The 19,533-nt window shown below is 36.1% G+C and overlaps 1 protein-coding gene across 1 annotated transcript in view; it reads right to left on the bottom strand.

The window, feature by feature from the left end:
- LOC123632647 (S-adenosyl-L-methionine-dependent tRNA 4-demethylwyosine synthase TYW1) overlaps positions 1-19,533 on the bottom strand; it is a 193,025-nt gene that overhangs the window by 105,332 nt on the left and 68,160 nt on the right. The window contains exons 10-11 of the mRNA XM_045543184.1: positions 18,042-18,160; positions 5,187-5,296 (exon numbers count right to left, since the gene is read on the bottom strand). Coding sequence (XP_045399140.1) covers positions 5,187-5,296; positions 18,042-18,160 — 229 coding nt within the window. The remainder of the gene's footprint in view (positions 1-5,186; positions 5,297-18,041; positions 18,161-19,533) is intronic.

The following is a 19,533-nucleotide window of genomic DNA, read 5'->3' on the forward strand; positions in this document are numbered from 1 at the left end:
ATTGTCTGTTGAATGATGAGGTATTCAGTTTGGATTTGATGTTATCATTCTAAAGTGCCTTGGCTATCTCAGGGATAGGTGTTAGCCAAAATTTTATCTCTGTGAGAACAGATAGTTAAATTTTATGAAGAACAGAATCAGCAATGTGAATTATTGAAACAAGATTTCTATAGGAATGCAGCATTTCTGTGTGGTATCATGTCAAATCAAAATAACTTGAATATTTCTTTGCAAGGTAAAACCAAGTCTATATATTAATGTGATATGTGGCAAAAAAATCCAAGCATTTCAAAAAAGCTATCTTTTTAAAAAACACTTCTTCAAAAGGAAATTCTGGATGAACCTTTTCCCCAGTTAGCAAAGGTCATTGATGAGCAGGATGGTATATGCAAGTCATTTGAAGAATACGCAGCTGTTACAGATCTATTTATTGGAGAATACCACGAAAGGTTTGCTGACCTTGAGAATCATGACATCACACTCAAGGTAGCATTTCAGCCTCATCTAGTTGATATCACCAAGGCACCTAAAGAACTACAGATGGAACTGACTGAGCTCTCAGTAGATGACATTTTAAAGTCATTGTTTGATGCTAGGAAAGACCCAAGTGAAATAGGGAAAAATGCAGAATACCCACGCCTTCGGCAACATGCCCAAAAAATGCTTTATTGCTTTTCAACCACTTATTGCTGAGAATCCACATTCTCCTACCTAACCCAAATCCAGGTGCCCTCAAGGTCACAAATGACTGGTACCCATCTAGAGGATCAGCTGAAACTGAGGACCTCCATGTTGCAACCAAATATTCGAGTGCTTTCCAACAAAAAGCAGACACAACAAAGTCATTAAAAGATTAGTTAACTTTAAAGTTAATAGTTTTCATTTTTTTTAATTATTCAGTACATAGTAGTTAGATTTTTACAAAACAATGTACATTTTTTAAGTAAATCTAATTGAAGTTTCTTGAATGAGGCCTTATTTGATGACAGCTAAATTAATGCAGCCTTCCAACATGAAAAGGTTCCCCATCCTTGTGCTGGCATACCTACACCCACCACACCTCCAAACATATACCTGTTTTCTTCTGGTTTGAAGAAAAACTGCTTTGCTAACCTGAAGAGTGTTGGTGTACAAATATCAACCAGTTCCACTTTGAAAATCTTTCTAGCAAATCTACTGCTGATTAAATATTTTGCTGATATGGTCATATTTTATCAAGTCAATCAAGGTATAAAAAGAATCCTTTATGGGAATTACCAGGGTAAAATAGATACCATATAAATGCTGTTTTTATAAATGAAATTGGTGGCAGTTGTCGAATTTCTGGGGATCATTCCCTCCCTCTTACGCATTCTAACCCCTGCTCAGGATTAACTTGTCCACAGATATACTCTACTCTTTCTCCCTGCCAGCCTGTATCCAACCATCCCCCTACAAGAAAACACACATTTTAAAACTCCTGTGTCTTACACCATGGGAACCCAAAGACAAACCTTTAGAGATGCCTACCGATTAAAGTAAGCCCAAGGTTACTACCAACACAACTTTCTGCTCAGGACAAGCCCTCAAACAAGCTTGGCGGACAACAAAGAACATATGCTCACTGAACTCACCTAACACATTTTATTAATGTCAAAAAAGTCTACCTCATGACTTATTCATTACTTATTTTCATTTAAAGTACATTTGCCAAAATGCTCCTGTCAGAAAAATTACTATCAAAACTCAGATCGCCATTCTGTATCAAGGACATCTCAAACAGAGAAATGAATGTCTACTTTTCAGGGCTGCTTCCTCCCCACGCAGACTGCATTTAGGGAGATTCCAGTATGTCCAGGAAACACACATCCTCAGCCGTCATCCCATTATTTGAAGGTTCAATTGGCTCTTCAAGCACTAATTAAAAATAAATTTATTATTAATGGAATATAAAGATAAAATTACTGACATTTCCTACTTCTAATACTATTCTCTGTGATTCTTAATTTTATGTGTCAATTTGGCTGGGCCACGTGCCCAGATATTTGGTCAAACATTATTCTGGATATTTGTGTGATGGGGTTTTTTGGATGAGATTAACATTTAAATTCGTGGACTTTGTGTACAGCAGATTACCCTCCATAATGTGGATGGACCTTATCCAATTGGTCAGATTATCTTAATATAACAAAGGCTAACATCCTCCAACCAAGAACAAATTCTGCCAGCAGAGTGCCTTTGGGCTTGAACCACCCCTCTACCCTACATCTCCAACCTGTCAGTGAACTCCATCAGATTTTATACTCACCAAGCCTCCACAATTATGTGAGCTAATTCCTCAAAATGAATGAATGAATGAAATCTTCCTTGCTCTCCAAACATAAAGACATACACACACACACATACACAATCAGTTCTGTTTTTCTAGAAAGCCCTAATACACTATCCCAAAAAAAGAAGACTTTGCCTTGAAATTTATTAAAATGATATATAAAATGGTGCTGGGAAAACTGGATAGCCACATGTAGAAGGCTGAAACAGGACCCACACCTTTCACCTCTCACAAAAATCAAATCACGGTGGATAACAGACTTAAACCTTAGGAGTGAAACTATTAGAATTCTAGAAGAAAATGTAGGAAAGACTCTTACAGACATTGGCCTAGGCAAAGAATTTATGAAGAAGACCCCAAAGGCAATCACAGCAACAACAAAAATAAATAAATGGGACCTGATGAAATTAAAAAGCTTCTGCTCAGCCACAAAAACAGTCACGAAAGTAAATAGACAACCTACAGAATGGGAAAAAATTTTTCCATGCTACACATCCGATAAAGGACTCATAACAGGAATCTATTCAGAACTCAGGAAAATCACCCAGAAAAAATCAAACAACCCTATCAAAAAGTGGGCAAAGGACATGAACAGAAATTTTTCAAAAGAAGACAGAAGAATGGCCAAGAAACATGAAAAAATGCTCAACATCTCTAATCATCAGGGAAATGCAAATCAAAACCACAATGAGATATCACTTAACTCCAGTGAGAATGGCGTTTAACAAAAAGTCCCATAACAACAAACGTTGGCGTGGATGTGGAGAGACAGGAACACTCATACACTGCTGGTGGGACTGCAAACTAGTGCAACCTCTGTGGAAAGCAATATGGAGATACCTTAAACAAATACAAGTAGACCTACCATTTGATCCAGCAATCCCATTATTGGGCATCTACCCAAAAGAACAAAAGACATACTATAACAAAGATATCTGCACCCAAATGTTTATAACAGCACAATTCACAATTGCAAAGATGTGGAAACAACCCAAGTGCCCATCAATACATGAGTGGATTAATAAAATGTGGTATATGTATACCATGGAGTACTACTCAGCTATAAGAAACAATGGTGATATAGCGTCTCTTGTATTTTCCTGGAAAGAGTTGGAACCCATTCTACTAAGTGAAGTATCCCAACAACGGAAAAATTAAGCACCACATGTACTCACCATCAAATTGGTTTCACTGATCATCACCTAAGCGCACATTTAGGAATAACACTGATTGGGTGTTGGGCAGATGTGGGTGGGAGAAGGGATGGGTGTATACATACATAATGAGTGCCATGTGCACTGTCCAGGGGATGGACACATTTGAAGCTCTGACTCGAGGGGCAGGGGGGCAAGGGCAATATATGTAACCTAAACTTTTGTACCCCCACAATATGCTGAAATAAGAATAAAAAATAAAATAAAATAATAAAAAAAGGATATATAGCTTCTATGAAGATCAACAATCAATAATATTAACTAAACCAACAGTGAGTCTAAGAAAAACTAATCAAATTCCAGATGTGGGGCTTACTAGTTCTTTACCAATAGTTTCATTAATTTTCCAAAAGACTGCTAAGAGACATTGTATTATTCAAATAAGAGAAAGTGATTTGTTCCCCCAACCCCCAAAAAAGTGCTTGAAACTAAAAATCAAAGTGAAAAATTATGTACAGGTCAACTTTCCCTAGAAAATTCATGAAGAATAAAATAAAAATATAATCATTGACCAATTGTCTTTTGTATATTACTATTGATTTTGAACCATTATTTCCATTACTTTTCTCCATTTCTCATAAGAAATAAGAACAGTAATAAGAAGTACTATAATCTTAAGAATGAGTGATCTGAACAGAACAAATTTCATTACATAAAAGAAATGCCTGACCTTGAGAATGCTAATTACTGGGGTTTATAAAGATTCCTGTATATGTTGTTAACACCATAGAGTGCCCATATCAAAACAGCCTTGGTTGGAATTTTTTTTTATTGCTGCATGTAAAAGTAAAGGAGACTACAGGAGAGGAGTCACCAGTGGTAGGTGGAGACAGGAGCATACAAAGTTAACAGGGAACCTAACAAATTTCAATTCATCGGCTACAGCTGTTCCTTTATAAAGCCATTACTTTATGAGTCCACTATATCTAGCTATAGTACTGGTTCTCAAAGTGTGGTCCTCCATTCAACAACACCCAGAACCTGTCAGAAATACACATTCTTAGGCTCCACCTCAGGCTTAAAGAATTAATCTCTGGGAAAGGAAACCAACAATCTGTGTTTTCACAAGCACTCCAGATGATTCTGATGTGTGATCACTGGTTTGAGAACCAGTGATCTCCAGTAAAGTCAAGTATTTTAAGTATGAGACAGAATTGAATCAGGGAATTCTAGAAACTGAGTGGCAGAATTTTTACTACATCACTATGGATCATAAGGAAGAAATTTTTATTAATATCATTCCTCCTTTTTTTATAGGGTATTCATTCAAAACTGCTTTCCCAACACTAACTGACATTATTTAAGAATTCTTCAATAACCTAAAATTTCCAATGCATGCATAAGGCTGCTTAAGCTCACTAAGACAGGACAATAGCAAAGGTTTTTAAAAAGGATGATGATACTTTCCCAGCAAAACTTACAGATCAAGTGCACCACACTGTAAGTTGCTACACTTTGGATTAAATTTTTAATTCTTCCATCACATGAGATATAAAAGCTAAAAAGGCCAAAATAGATATAATATTTCTACAAACGTTTCACTTCTTTATAGGAAAATTTGCCAGTGGGGACAAAATCCTACCAAAGAAGCAATTCCTCTGCCAATTTGATTCAGGCTATTAATAGGTAACAACATTTCTTTGTAAAGGGAAGATAAATACCTTTAAACTGCTTAATCATGTTCTGATGGTTTTCGATGGCTTCCTTTAAGATCATTTCAGGCTGGTCCATCTTCCACCGCCATTCAGTGCCCACTGGATTGGTATGGTGCCTAGGAACAAGATACAAAGTTCTAGAGCTGAGGTCCCCAGCCCCTGGGCCAAGGCCTGGTACCCGTCTATTAGACCTAATAGTGGCCAGTTAGGACCTGGGGCTGCACAGCAGGAAGTGAGCAGCAGGTGAGCAAGCAAAGCTTTATCTGTATTTACAGCTGCTCCCCATCGCTTGCATCACTGTCTGAGCTCTGACTCCTGTCATATTAGTGGCAGCATTATTCTCATAGAAGTGTGAACCCTACTGTAAACTGCGCATGTGAGGGATCTAGGTTGCAGCTCCTTATGAGAATCTAAAGCCTAATGATCTGAGGTAGAGCTGAGGCGGTGATGCTAGTGCTGGGGAGGGGCTGCAGATGTAATAAATGCAATGCACGTGAATCATCCTGAAACCATTCCCCCACCTCCACCCCCAGTCCATGGAAAAATTGTCTTCCATGAAACCGGTCCCTGGTGACAAAATGGTTGGGGACCACTGTTCTGAAGGACTCCTTGTAATGAGATCTTGGCTAGTCACCTGCTATGAAGTAGTCCATAAAAATCACAAAATCAGGATTGGTTTCCTCCTAAGAGCTCAACTGTTTATAGCAATATTTTCCTACTTGTTTTAAGTCATGACACCTAGCAGAGAGGAGTGAATAGAGAAGAGAAGTCACTCAACATCTCTGCCCAGCCCCGGTCCTAATTGAGTCAACTCCAGTAACAAACTGACAAAACACTCTTTCTTGCTAATCATGTTAACTATGTACATACACAAACAAGGCAACGTGTCGCCATCATGTTATTACATTTCATAAAGTGAGTGAGGAATGCTGGAACACTTAGGTTTGGAAATGACACTGGGAGGGCCAGAGAAAGAGCACTTGTTGATGCAGGCTTGAGAAAAGGCAAGAAAGAAACTCCTGGAACCTTCTCTCCTATATCCCTTATGGAACAAAAGTAGGGAGAGATCAACTTTCAATGAGATCATGAGTGTGGACATTTTCTTCCACTCTGTTCAAGCAGGAGAAAACTGCAGCCATAGCCCCAGCCATATACGTTTTGCAATTAGTCGCATCCTAAATCAGTATGCTTAGACAAAGAATGATGGTTATTTCTGTAACTCTCCTTTTTTATACATTTTTGTGGTTGTTTGAGTTCCACTCATAATGATGCATCATTCTCTTGTTATGTTATTAGTACTATATATCTCATCAGTCAAATCTTGGAGGTTGACCAGTCACTGGATCTCCTTGAGATGACTCAGTGTGTCTTATTCCAACATTTCCCCAGGTTTGTTCTAAATGACGCTACACAAAACAAAGGGGTGTGAACTTTCTACGAGCTGCATTCTACATTATCCATTATCCCGGAGAATCACAGAGTCTCTTAGATTATTTTTGATCTTACATGCTTTTACTTCCTTATTATGAACGAATATTTCCTGTTATTCATTTTATCTGGGTATTACCAGTTAAAGAAACTATAGTTCTGTGTCATTACCCTGTGTCCAGTCACTTTCTTTAATTCTCTTATAAACTGTAACTTTTCCAGTTATTTTTCTTAGATTACCTAGGTATGTAGTCATATATTATGATATAGTTCCTCTTTTACAATTTTTTTTTTTTTTTTTTTTTTTTTTGAGACAGAGTGTCGCTTTGTTGCCCAGGCTAGAGTGAGTGCCGTGGCATCAGCCTAGCTCACAGCAACCTCAACCTTCTGGGCGTAAGCAATCCTTCTGCCTCAGCCTCCCGAGTAGCTGGGACTATAGGCATGCGCCACCATGCCCAGCTAATTTTTTCTATCTATATTTTTAGTTGGCCAGATAATTTCTTTCTATTTTTAGTAGAGACGGGGTCTCTCACTCTTGCTCAGGCTGGTCTTGAACTCCTGACCTCGAGCAATCCACCTGCCTCGGCCTCCCAGAGTGCTAGGATTACAGGCGTGAACCACCTCGCCTGGCCATTTTTACAATATTTTTATTACATTTTTATTTCATGTCTCCTTACATTAGCCAGGACATCCACAAATATATTAAATAACAGTGATGAAATCTGTCACCCTGGTTAGATTTTAACATTCAATAAAAATGTTTCTAGTGTTATATCATAAAATACATTAACTTGCTCAAAATTAACAACTTACAAGATAACAAAATAACATGTTCATTTAACAGCTAGGAAAGGATTTAAAAGCTTGACAATACTCAGTATTGGTAAGCAGGGCAAATTTTCCCTCTTACGCTGCCAAGGCTAGAGAAAGAGGCCTGCCTCCTAGTGTAGGCCTGGGAAAGGGACAAGAGATGCCACTTGGAAGCTACTCTCCTAAATCCTTTATGGAAAAAAAGCCTTTATCTGTGAGTGAATTGGGGAAAAGCCTGTGGCAACCCAGCCCCCATGCTACACACAGGGAGAATTTGAAGCCCATGGTACACTAAGAATAAGCACAGAGACAACAAACCTCAGCTGGAGCCCAGCTCCTGACTAGATTTACTCAAATGCCAATAAATGTCCAACAGAAGGAAAGGGGTGCCCATTTCCATACACGCACACAAAAACTCCACCTCAGTTTTTAATGCCCTAAACTACATGTCCAACTTTAAAACAAAAAAAAAATTATGAGGCATGCAAAAAGAAAAGAAAAATAACACAATTTCAATAGACAAAGCAACAAATAGAACCAAACTCATATGGACACAGGCTGAGGCAGGAGTATTGCTTGAGGCCAGGAGTTGAGAGCAACCTGGGCAACATAGCAAGACCCCATTTCTACAAAAACAAAAATTTAAAAATTAGCCAGGCATGGTGGTACATGTCTTAGTCTCAGCTGCTCTAGAAGCTGAGGTAGAAGGATCACTTGAGCCCAGGAATTTGAGGTTGCAGTGAGCTATGATGACACCACTGCACTCTAGCCCAGGCAACACACCAAGATACTGTTTCCAAAAAAAAAAAAATTACATACTATAATCAAGCACAATTTATCCCAGGGATGCAAGGATGATTCAATACACACAAATCAATAAACGTGATACATCACATCAATGGAATGATAAGACAAAAAACATATGATGATCTCAATAGACACAGAGGAAGCATTTAGTAAAATTCAACTCTCTTCATGAAAAAACTCTCAACAAATTAGGCATAAAAGGAACATAACTCAAGAAATAAAAGTCATATATGACAAACTCACAGCTAATATTATACTGAATGGTAGAAAGTTGGAAGCTTTTGCTCTAAGAACTGAAACAAAACAGGATGCCTAGCCATAGTAATTAGGCAAGAAAAAGAAATAAATTGGAAACGAGAAAGACATATTGTCCCTATTTGCAGATGTCATGATCTCCTGTACAAAAAAACCTAAAAACCTCACTAAAAAACTCTTGGAACTGATAAATGAATTCATTGCAGGATACAAATTCAAAACACAAAATCAGTAGTATTTCTTTTCTTTTCTTTTTTCTTTAATTTAGAGACAGAGTCTCGCCCTGTCCCCCAGGCTAGAGTGCAGTGGTGCAATCACAGCTCACTGCAAACACAAACTCCTGGGTTCGAGCGATCCTTCTGCCTCAGCCTCCTGCATAGTTGGGAATACAGGTGCAAGCCACCATGCCCAGCTAATTTTTTTTTTATTTTTTGTAGAGACAGGGCCCCATATGTTTCCCAAGCTGGTCTCAAACTCCTGGCCTCATGCGATCCCCCTGCCTCAGCCTCCCAAAGTGTTGGAATTTTATAGGTATAAGCCACCATGCCTGGCCATAATCAGTATATCAAACTAAAAAACTTCTGTATAGCAAGGAAACAATCAACAGAGTGAAGAGACTGCCTGCAGATGGGAGAAAATATTAATGTTTCCAAACTATTCCTCTGATGAGGTACTAGAATATACAAGAAACTCAAACAACTCAGGAGGAAATATAAATCAAAACCACAATGAGATTTCATCTTACTCCAGTTAGAATGGCTATTATCAAAAAACAAATGCTGGTGAGGATGCGGAGAAAGGAGAACTCTTCTACACTGCTGATGGGACTGCACAGCCATTATGGATAACAGTATAGAGGTTCCTCAAAAAACTAAATATAGAACTACCATGTGATCCAGCAACCACTGCTGGGTATACATTCAAACAAAAGGAAATCAGTATGTTGAAGAGACATCTGCACTCTCATGTTTACTGCAGCACTATTTATAATAGCCAAGATATGGAATCAACCTGAGTGTACATCAACGGATAAATGGATAAATAAAATATGGTATATATACACGATGGAATATTATTCAGCCATAAAAAAGAATGAAATTCTGTCAATTTGCAGCAATATGGGTGAGCCTGCAAAACACTATATTAAGGGAAATAAGCCAGGCACAGAAAGACAAATACCACATGTCCTTACTCATAAGTGGAAGCTAAAAAGTTCATCTCACACAAGTGGAGAGTAAAATAGTTGTTATTAAGGGATGGAAAGGGTGGGGGAAGGGAGGGATGGGGAGAGGTTGGTAAAGGGATACAAAATTGGAGCTAGATAAGAGGAATAAGTTCTAGTGCCCTATAACACTGAAGGGTGACTATAGTAAACAATAATTTATAGTATATTTTCAAATAGGTAAAAGAGAGGATTCTGAATGTTCCCGGTACAAAGAAATGATACATTTGATATGATGGACATGCTGATTACCCTGATTTCATCATTATATATTGTATACATGTATCAAAATATTACATTGTACCCCACTGTATGTCACATTGTGACAACTATGTGTCAATTAAAATTAATATTTTAAAAAATTGCTTTTGAGGCAAACGTGTCATTTTGAATACTATAGTGTATAAGAATCAAATACCACTAAAGCATTGATCCAAAGTTCTCAATAAGGAAAAAATGAAATCTGACAAATGTTAAGAAAATCTCAGTTTGAGGATGGACTTTTATCAAAATTAAGACACTGCTTTGTAATAAAATTATATCATGTTCCTACCTAATACAGAGAAGGAGAGATGTTTGTGGAACACACCTGAACAACTACTTCCAAAACAAAAGGCCCTTTATATACATATTTCTTTCCTCCTGCTTTCTAAACAATGATTTAATTTAGCAAATTAAAAATCTGGTTTTAAATCTTTATGTACTTTGATATGAAAGGCTCAACATAAAGTAGGAGCAAAAAGAACAAGGTATAGAATATTAAAAAGTATCCTGAGATCTGTGTGTGTGTACACATATGCAAACCTTTAAATACATATTGATGCATAGAGACATATAAATTTGTTTGCATATGTATAAAATATCTCTGAAAACCTGGGTGGCTACAGGACATGAATGGGAAGCAAGACAATTTTTCACAGTATAACTTTTTGTATATTTTTTATTAGACGTACTGGTGACCTCTCAAAATACATTTCAAACATATTTTAAAAGCTGATGGTACTACTCAAGACAAGCATAACTTATTTTAACAACTATATTGAGACATAATTCACATACCATAAAATTCCCCCATTAAAGTGCACAAATCATTAGCTTTTAGTATATCCACAGAGGTGTACATCCATCACCAAAATCAAACTGAAACACTTCATCATCCCAAAAAGAAACCTCACACCCTTTAGCTATCATTCTTCAATTCCCACTCCCCTCCAGCCCTTTCTGTGTCTATAGATTTGTCTATTCTGGGCATTTCATAAAAATGCAATCATACAATATGGGGTCTTTTTTGACTGGCTTCTTTCACTGACGGAGCATAATATTTTCTTTTTTAATTTGTAATTTTTTTTTTCCAGAGAGATGTGGTCTTGCTATGTTGTCCAGGCTGGTCTCAAACTCCAGGCCTCAATCAGTCCTTGCGACTCAGCCTCCCAAGTCACTGGGATTACAGGCATGAGCCACTGAACTTGGCTTAGCATAATATTTTCAACATTCATCCATGCTATACCATGTAGCAGTACTAAATTTCTTTTTATTGCCAGATAATATTCCTTTGAATGAATACACCACATTTGTTTATCAGTTCATCAGTTAATGGACATTTACGGTATCTCCACTTTGGGGATATTATGAATATCTTTTCATGTGCATATTGGCCATTTGTATATCTTCTTTGGATACCTGTCTGTTAAGATCCCTTGCTCATTTTTTTAAATTGGGTTATTTGTTCAAGAAAGATATAGCTCTTCAAAATTTCAAAGAATAAAATTTTCACTTAAAGAAACAGAAATAAGAGACACACAATGGTGAATTTGTGATATCTATACATAAAATACTCAACAAATTCTGAAAATTAGTGATATAATATTTTATCTATCCATAACAGTCTACTTCACATATAGTCAAAATAAAGTAAAAAAGTCACTTTTAAAAACTCACCTATGTGTATATATCATATTATAGTTTTAAAACACTGTCATATACAGTCTTGCTTAAGCAATTAAGTCTTATAGCAACCCTATAAGGAAGGTACTGCTATTTTATTTTAGTTAGGAAACTAAGGCTCACAGGTCATTTTATAATAAGAATCTGCTAAAAAAAATCTGCTAAAAAGAAAAGGTAATAAAACATTAATGTAAGCATTTAAATCAATTTTAATGGGTGATTCCTGACATTCTTGTTATATTATTCTTCATTGAAACAGACGGTGAATTCTAATTTTAAAAGTTAGTGTATTAGTACTTCTTCACCAGAAGTCATGGTAAATGAAATATCTCCATTTACTTATATCTTTCTAAAAAATCATTAGTGAATTTAAGTATATTGTTTGCTTTTTTAAAATCTGGGTCAATTTATTGCTAAGAAACATTATTGGCTATAAACAGGTAGCTAAGGTTGAGCGGCATTACCCACTACATCCTGTTATTTCTTTTGAAACTCGACCTGCAAAATAACAACTACTTATATCTATAATCTTAAGAAGAGGTTAGGAAACATACTTACTGTAAAATGTAAAACAATGCAAACTAGGACACAAAGCACTTAATTATGTCTCCCACATCGTAAGTATCATGTGATTCAAATATTTCAGTCCACATAATCATATGGCTAATGTGCTTTTGTTTTGCAAATGCTCACCCCATAGTATTTCAAATATTGTAAGCCCATACTCTGTCCTTAAAAAGAAATATTCTATCTCATTTTATTTCAATGCTACCATGTTCCCACAATCCCCTTCACTTGAAATAGTACCTGTGGACCGACCATTGAACACAGATTATCTCAACCTTAGCACAATTGGCACTTTGGACTAGATAATTCTTTGTTGTGGAGAGTTGTCCTATGCATTATGGATATTTAGCAGCATCCCTGGCCTGTACCCATCAGATGCCAGTACTATTCTCTGCAGCTGTTAACAATCGAAAATGTCTCCAGACATTCTCAAATGTTCCACGCCTCCCTATGGGATTAAAAAAATAGCAATTTTGCCCCCAGTTGAGAACCACTGATTTAACAGAATGTCCAGAGAGATGCTTTTAGTTTTTTCACCACACCCTGGATTGCTGGAAAAGGAAATACATATGAAAGACTTTAATATGGGATGATGGTATTATGTCTATATTTTTTTTAAGAAAAGCTTATTTTTACATTTTACATTATCTGTCAATTGAAGTATGTACAGATATAACAACATAAAGGCCAGAATTTGCATCAAAATAGTGAGGACCAGGGCATAGGTAAATAGAGTATGATTTCCACATAGTAACTATTATATTAATATTATACTATTCTCTCTCTACTTATATTCAAAAAACCTCCGTAATAAGTAGTTTTAGAAAAAAGGGAACCTAATGTAGGTCTCAGTAGGTAAATGAATAACCTGCTGCTGACTAGGTCAAAAGATTACAGTTGAGGTCAACAATAAATAGCTAAACGCCCAGGAGAAAAAACTAGAAAACAGATATTTTGGTGAATTAGGACACTCACATATACCTGGAAACAGACAGCCTCACACAGGACAGGATGCATGCTTAAAAAAAAGGGGCTTGAGAAGACCCTCAACTTTCACCTATGTCTCATCTTTAGGCTCAGCACTAGCAGGAAGAGAAGGCTAAGTTGAAGTTATAAATAGCCTGGCTAAATTTTAAAAGCGTGCCCCAAAAGTCAATCTGCAAGGACTCGGAGAGGTTTTTCAATTTTTTTTTTCCCCTTTGGCTCCCTGCACTCAAGGAAATCTCTGTCAAATCATTAGCTGACCACTAAGCTTAAGAGACAGACTTCAGAGACAATACAAAACAAAGAAGAGTCTTTACAAACACAGTTTAGAAAACTCACTAAAGAAATATCAAGGCCGGGCACGGTGGCTCACGCCTGTAATCCTAGCACTCTGGGAGGCCGAGGCAGGTGGATCGCTGGAGCTCAGGAGTTCGAGACCAGCCTGAGCGAGAGCAAAACCCCGTCTCTACTAAAAATAGAAAGAAATTATCTGGCCAACTAAAAATATATATATATAGAAAAAAATTAGCCAGGCACAGTGGCGCATGCCTGTAGTCCCAGCTACTGGGGAGGCTGAGGCAGTAGGATCACTTAAGCCCAGGAGTTTGAGGTTGCTGTGAGCTAGGCTGATGCCACGGCACTCACTCTAGCCCGGGCAACAGAGTGAGACTCTGTCACAAAAAAAAAAAAAAAAAAAAAAAATATCAAAACCTAGGGGAAGCAATAAAAACAAACCCTGAAGAGTGAGAAAAATCTGCTTTCCAGATCTAATACATTATAATAATCAAAACATGCAGTTTTCAACAAAACATTACAAAGCATGCAAAGAAACAAAAGAAGTATGGCCCATTCACAGGAGATTAACAAAAACTGTCCCTGAGAAAGCACAGACATCAGACCTACTGGAAAAAGACTTTAAATCAACTATATTAAAGAGCTCCCTTTGTCAAAGAGCTAATGGAAACTGTAAACAAAGAGTTAAAGGAAACCAAGAGAATAATGTCTTAACAAATAAAGAATATCCGTGAAGAGATACAAATGATAAAAAGGAACCAAACAGAAGTTCTGAAGCTAAAAAGAATAATGTCAAATGAAAAATTCACTAGAAGGTTTCAGCACAAGATATGAACTGGCAGAGATTTTTTAAAAATCAGTGAAGGTGAAGACAGGTCAATTTGAAATTATTCAGTCTAAGGAGGAAAAAAAAATGTGAAGAAAATTGAGCAGAGCCTTATGACACCATCAACTTGAACAGAGCTATTGGACACTATTAAGCATATCAACATACACATAAGAGTCCCAAAAGGAGAGAAAAGAGAAAAGGGGGTAGAAAGAATATTTGGAGAAATAATGGTTGAAAACTTCCCAAATTTGATAAAAGATATGAATTCACACAACCAAGAAGCTCAATGGATCCCAAATGGGATAAAATTAAAGAGATGCTACTACTACAAAGACACATTATAACCAAACTGTTGAAAGAAAAAGATACAAGACAAAGACAAAGAAAGAACCTTGAAAGAAGCAAGAGAGAAGACATTCACCACATATGAGGGATCCTTAGTAGGGTTAACAGCCAATTTCTCAGCAGAAACCATGTAGGCCAAAAGGCAGTGGGATGACATTTAAAATGCTAAAAGGAAAATATTGTCAATTAAAAATTCTATATCTGGTAAAATTATTCTTCAAAAATGAAGAAGATATTAAGATACTGACAGATAAACAAAGCTGAGGGAGTTCATTGCTAGTAGACTTGTGTTATAAGAAATGCTGAAGGGAGTCCTTCAGGCAGAAATGAAAGGACACTTGGCAGACTCAAACTACATAAAGAAATAAAGAACAACATAAAGGTAAACTGTACAGGTAAATTTAAAAGACCAGCATTATTATATTTTTGGATTGTAACTCCTCTTTTTTTATCTTGATGATGTAAAAGAGCAATGTATGAAGCACAATTATAAATCCATGTTAATGGGCACACAGTATATAAAATTGTAATTTGTGATGACAACAACAATAACAAAAAGGGAGTAGGATAGAGCTATGTATAAGCAAAGTTTTTGACTACTATTGAACCCAAGGTGGTATCAGTTCAAAAGAACTGACCCTCATTTTTCACTGATTTCCTATTTGTAACATTACCTATTTGCTAAAATGCATTTGTAACCCTCAAATCAAAATAACATAACATTGTTTAAAAATAACTTTAAAAAATTATCACCCTGGTGCCAATATGAAGATAAATTAAGGAATGACACTGCCTGAAAAGTAGTAAATCATTTCCATTGTTAAAGGGAGAAATAATGAGAACCTGAAACACAATCAATGGAATTAGATAAGCAAATGGATACACTGAGTTAGAGAAAGGGAGAAGAAATTTCTAACCTGAGCCATTAGACAGCTAATGGTGTCATTACCTAAAACAGGAAGAACAGGTTAACACAGAACATAACAAATTCCACGGTAGACAAGTCAAGCTTGAAGTAACTGTGGATCATTCAAGAGAATATATGCAACCGGCAACTGGAAACGGGGATTGAAAACTCAGAAGGAAGACTAGAACTAAAGATGAAATATTTAAAGGTGCCAAACTACAGGAAGTCAATGAAGCAATGGAAATGGTTTACCACTCCTACTCTTATAATATAGAGTGACAAAAGAAAGCCAAAGGACAGAATCAGAGACAATGCATCCAGCAAAGAATGAGTAAAGAAGGGAAATTGAAAAGAAACTGTCAAAAGGCCAGTGGTCAGGGGTGAGGGGGTAGATGGTACTAGAAGAGACTGTCGTATCTGAACCCAGTAAGAGTGGTCCTTCTCTAGCATGCTTCACTACAGTTCAACTAAGATAAAAATTAAGTCACTTCTATTAGATCTGATAGTAAGCAAGTCATTACTGACCACAACAAAATGAGTTGCAATGGAGACATGAGTCTGCCTATAGAGAAATGAGGAGTTGAAGAGTAAGCATTTGTCAGTGAAGGAGAAAAATCGGTTAATAGCAAGCACCAAAGAGAGAAAAAAAGAGAGAATTCTGCATTCTTTTACTTAAAATATTCCCAATTTCCATAAAAGATTCAATTCCACATATGATGGGCTGTAGCCAGCTGAAAGACAACATTCAGGGCTTGTATTTCCAGCCAGATAAACAGACAAGCGTCCAGCAACAAAACAGCCAAGTTGATACCTTAGCATAAAAGTCATCCCAGATAGGACAACAGATAAAGATAAAAATATAGGGAAGCAAGATAAACAGAAACCACAAAAAGAACAAAAATAAATATTTACCAACAATTTATCAATAATCACCGTAAATAAGAACAAACTCATCAGTTAAAAGACATATTGTTCAAATGGATTTTTTTAAGATCCAGCAATTCCATACACAGGTGTTTATCCAAGAGAAATAAAAATATTTGTCTACAAAGGTTTTATACACTAATGCTCACAGTAGCTTTATTCATAATCTAGTCAAAATCTGGCAACAATCCAAATGTTCACTTAGAGGTAAATGAATAAACAAACTAGCATAACCACACAACAGACTATTATTCAGCAATAGAAAGGAACAAAAGGAACAAACTACTGATATACACAGTGACACGGATAAATCTCAAAACCATTTTACTGAGCAAAAGAAACCACATTAAAAAATGCATACTAAATGATTCTATTCTGCAAGCCTAGAAAAAGCACACTAATATATAGTGTCAGAAAGCAAATCAGTTTACCTGGGGCAAGGATGAGGTGAAAGAAATTGACTGGAAGCAGGTACAAAGAAACGTCTAGGAGTGATGAAAATGTTCTATGTCTTGACTGTGGTTGTAGTTACATGGTGTACAAATTCATCTACACTCACTGAACAATACATCATTTTAAACAGGTTTGTTTCATTGTATGTAGATTCAACTTCAGAAAAGTTGATTTTAAAAAGCTGATCCAGCCAAACACTTATTTATAAAAGCAACACGCTTAAAATATAAGGTTGAAGTTACATAAAGGAAGGAAAAAGACATGGCAAGTATAAATCACCAAAAGAAATGTAGTTAGCTATATTAATAGCAGACAACATAGGCTTTAAGCCAAAAGGCATTATTATAGATAAAGAAGACCACTAAATAATAAAATAAGCACATAATCAATAACAGGGAATAGATCTGTTGCTATTTTATTACACAACAATTAAAACATATACTCTTGTCATGTACATATGAATAGATTTTTAAAAACTGGCCATACCCTAGGCACACGGTATTTCTCAGTAAATTTGAAATAATTTGTTTTATAATACAAAGACTACATTCTGTAACAATAATACAACTTGGTTGAAAATAAACAGCAGAAATATAACCCCCCAAAATCTGAATTGTAATTAAAAATAAGTAATCTTTGACCCCTGAGTTACATAGAAGTCACATAGATATTAGAAAGTATTCATAATTGAATGATAACATACTAGTAAGCAAAATCTATGTAATGATTAGAAGCTGAAAAAGTATACAGGGGGAAATTTATAATTACTTATAGAAGACTGAATATTAATGAGCTAACAGTCCAACTTAAGATAGAAAAAGAATAGAAAACAGAACAGTAAGAGATTCTTGAACTACAAAACAAAGACATAATGAAGAGGATCCACAAGCTAAAATCTAGTTCTTCAGAAAGAATAAAAAAATTGACAACCTCCTGACAAAATTGGTCAAGAAAAACAACCAAATGCATAAATATATCATGCTAGGAATGAAACGGCAGAACTTTTAGGTAAGTTTGAGTGTGTGCTGGGCACAGATTGATTACTACACAGCATTACATATTTGGTCACTATGACCATTCATTTTTACTTACCGCCAACAGAAGACACATTTATTTGCACATGCTAAGCTTGGAGTGGTTTCCATGCAGCGATGGCTTTCAATGCCATAGAATGTATGTTTATAGCAACCTCCTCTCCCTCGAAGCATCGACTATGACAAGTAAACAAATCATAATTTAAATAAAATTGTCAAAACACAGAAACAAAGCACCAAGCCATCATTTTTAAGAAGAAACCATGTGTTTCATAACCATAAATATCCCTACTGGTATCTGCACGGTGCAGAAAATTAACATTATAGCATTATAGTGTTTTGACAGTGCTTTGGGTTTTTTCTAAAACCCAATGAAATAAACCTATGATTCATTAACTCTGAAAGCTCTATAGGGAAAATCATTGATGCTTTCATTTTCAATCCATCTAACTGCCTCAAATATTAGCACAATAACATCTAATGCCAGGGGATAGACAAGAGAGGCTCCTAAACAATGCAGGCAGCGCTCAGATCCAAGAATATCTCTGCTTTGAATAGGGAGGTTTGAATAAGGAAATGCATCCTGGACTATATTCTATGTCAATGGAATGGGTAGAGTTTGAGCATATTTGAGACAGCTGAGGGGACAAGCAGCAGGTATATAAGGAACAGATTATTTCCAAAAAGAACACTATTTAATATGAGGGATAAAACCATATATCACATGAGTCACATAAATCAGTAAGTATAGTAAAGAAGGTAATTTAAAGAAATAGATCAGCTTAAGGTAGGAACCAAGATAATATCAAGCTTTTCAAGGTATCATCAGAAAGATTTGTTACAAAGCTCTGTGCAACATGGGCTTGATTTCAGTAAAAGTGGAAGCAGTGAAGGCTGTGAGGAGGTTATGCGAGAGAGGCAATGGCGACTGGCTTGTAAGATTAGTGGAGGAAAGAGGCAGGATACCAAGAGGCATTATCAGTGTCATTCCCCATTGAGGGGCAAAACAGAGGAAGATGTCCAAGATAATTCAGATTTTGAGGCCGAGTGACTGAAATAATATGGAATTAAAAACAGCAACAATGAATAAAGAGAAAAAAAAAGGAGACACAGACGGGTAGCATTTACACATAGAAAGATATAGAGATATCAGCATACTAATATCATAATGCAGTCCACAATGAAAGAAAATTACATAAAATCCTATCAGCTTAATTATTATGTCAGTTGACCATGAAGTCTTTTAATTGTTTGTTCTGACAAAAAAGTTTCCCTGCCTACCTGACTTAGTACTTGCATTTGAAAAAAAAGGAGTGAAGTAAAAATATTGCTCAGCATAGCTATGCCTACAAATTCTCTTCCAAATTCCTAATAAAATATACAAGGCAGCAAACATAACATTCAACTCTTGCAAATAGCACTGAAAACTAAAAAGTCCACCAAATGCCAAAGTCAGAGTAATTTCTAAAAAATAACATGCCGGTGGAGAAACAGAGTTGAAGAACTATATGTTTCATTATTTATTGAGAAGTTAATACACATTGTTATGA

Source organism: Lemur catta, chromosome 2 (assembly GCF_020740605.2).
Source record: "Lemur catta isolate mLemCat1 chromosome 2, mLemCat1.pri, whole genome shotgun sequence".
NCBI classification, from domain to species: Eukaryota; Metazoa; Chordata; class Mammalia; order Primates; family Lemuridae; genus Lemur; species Lemur catta.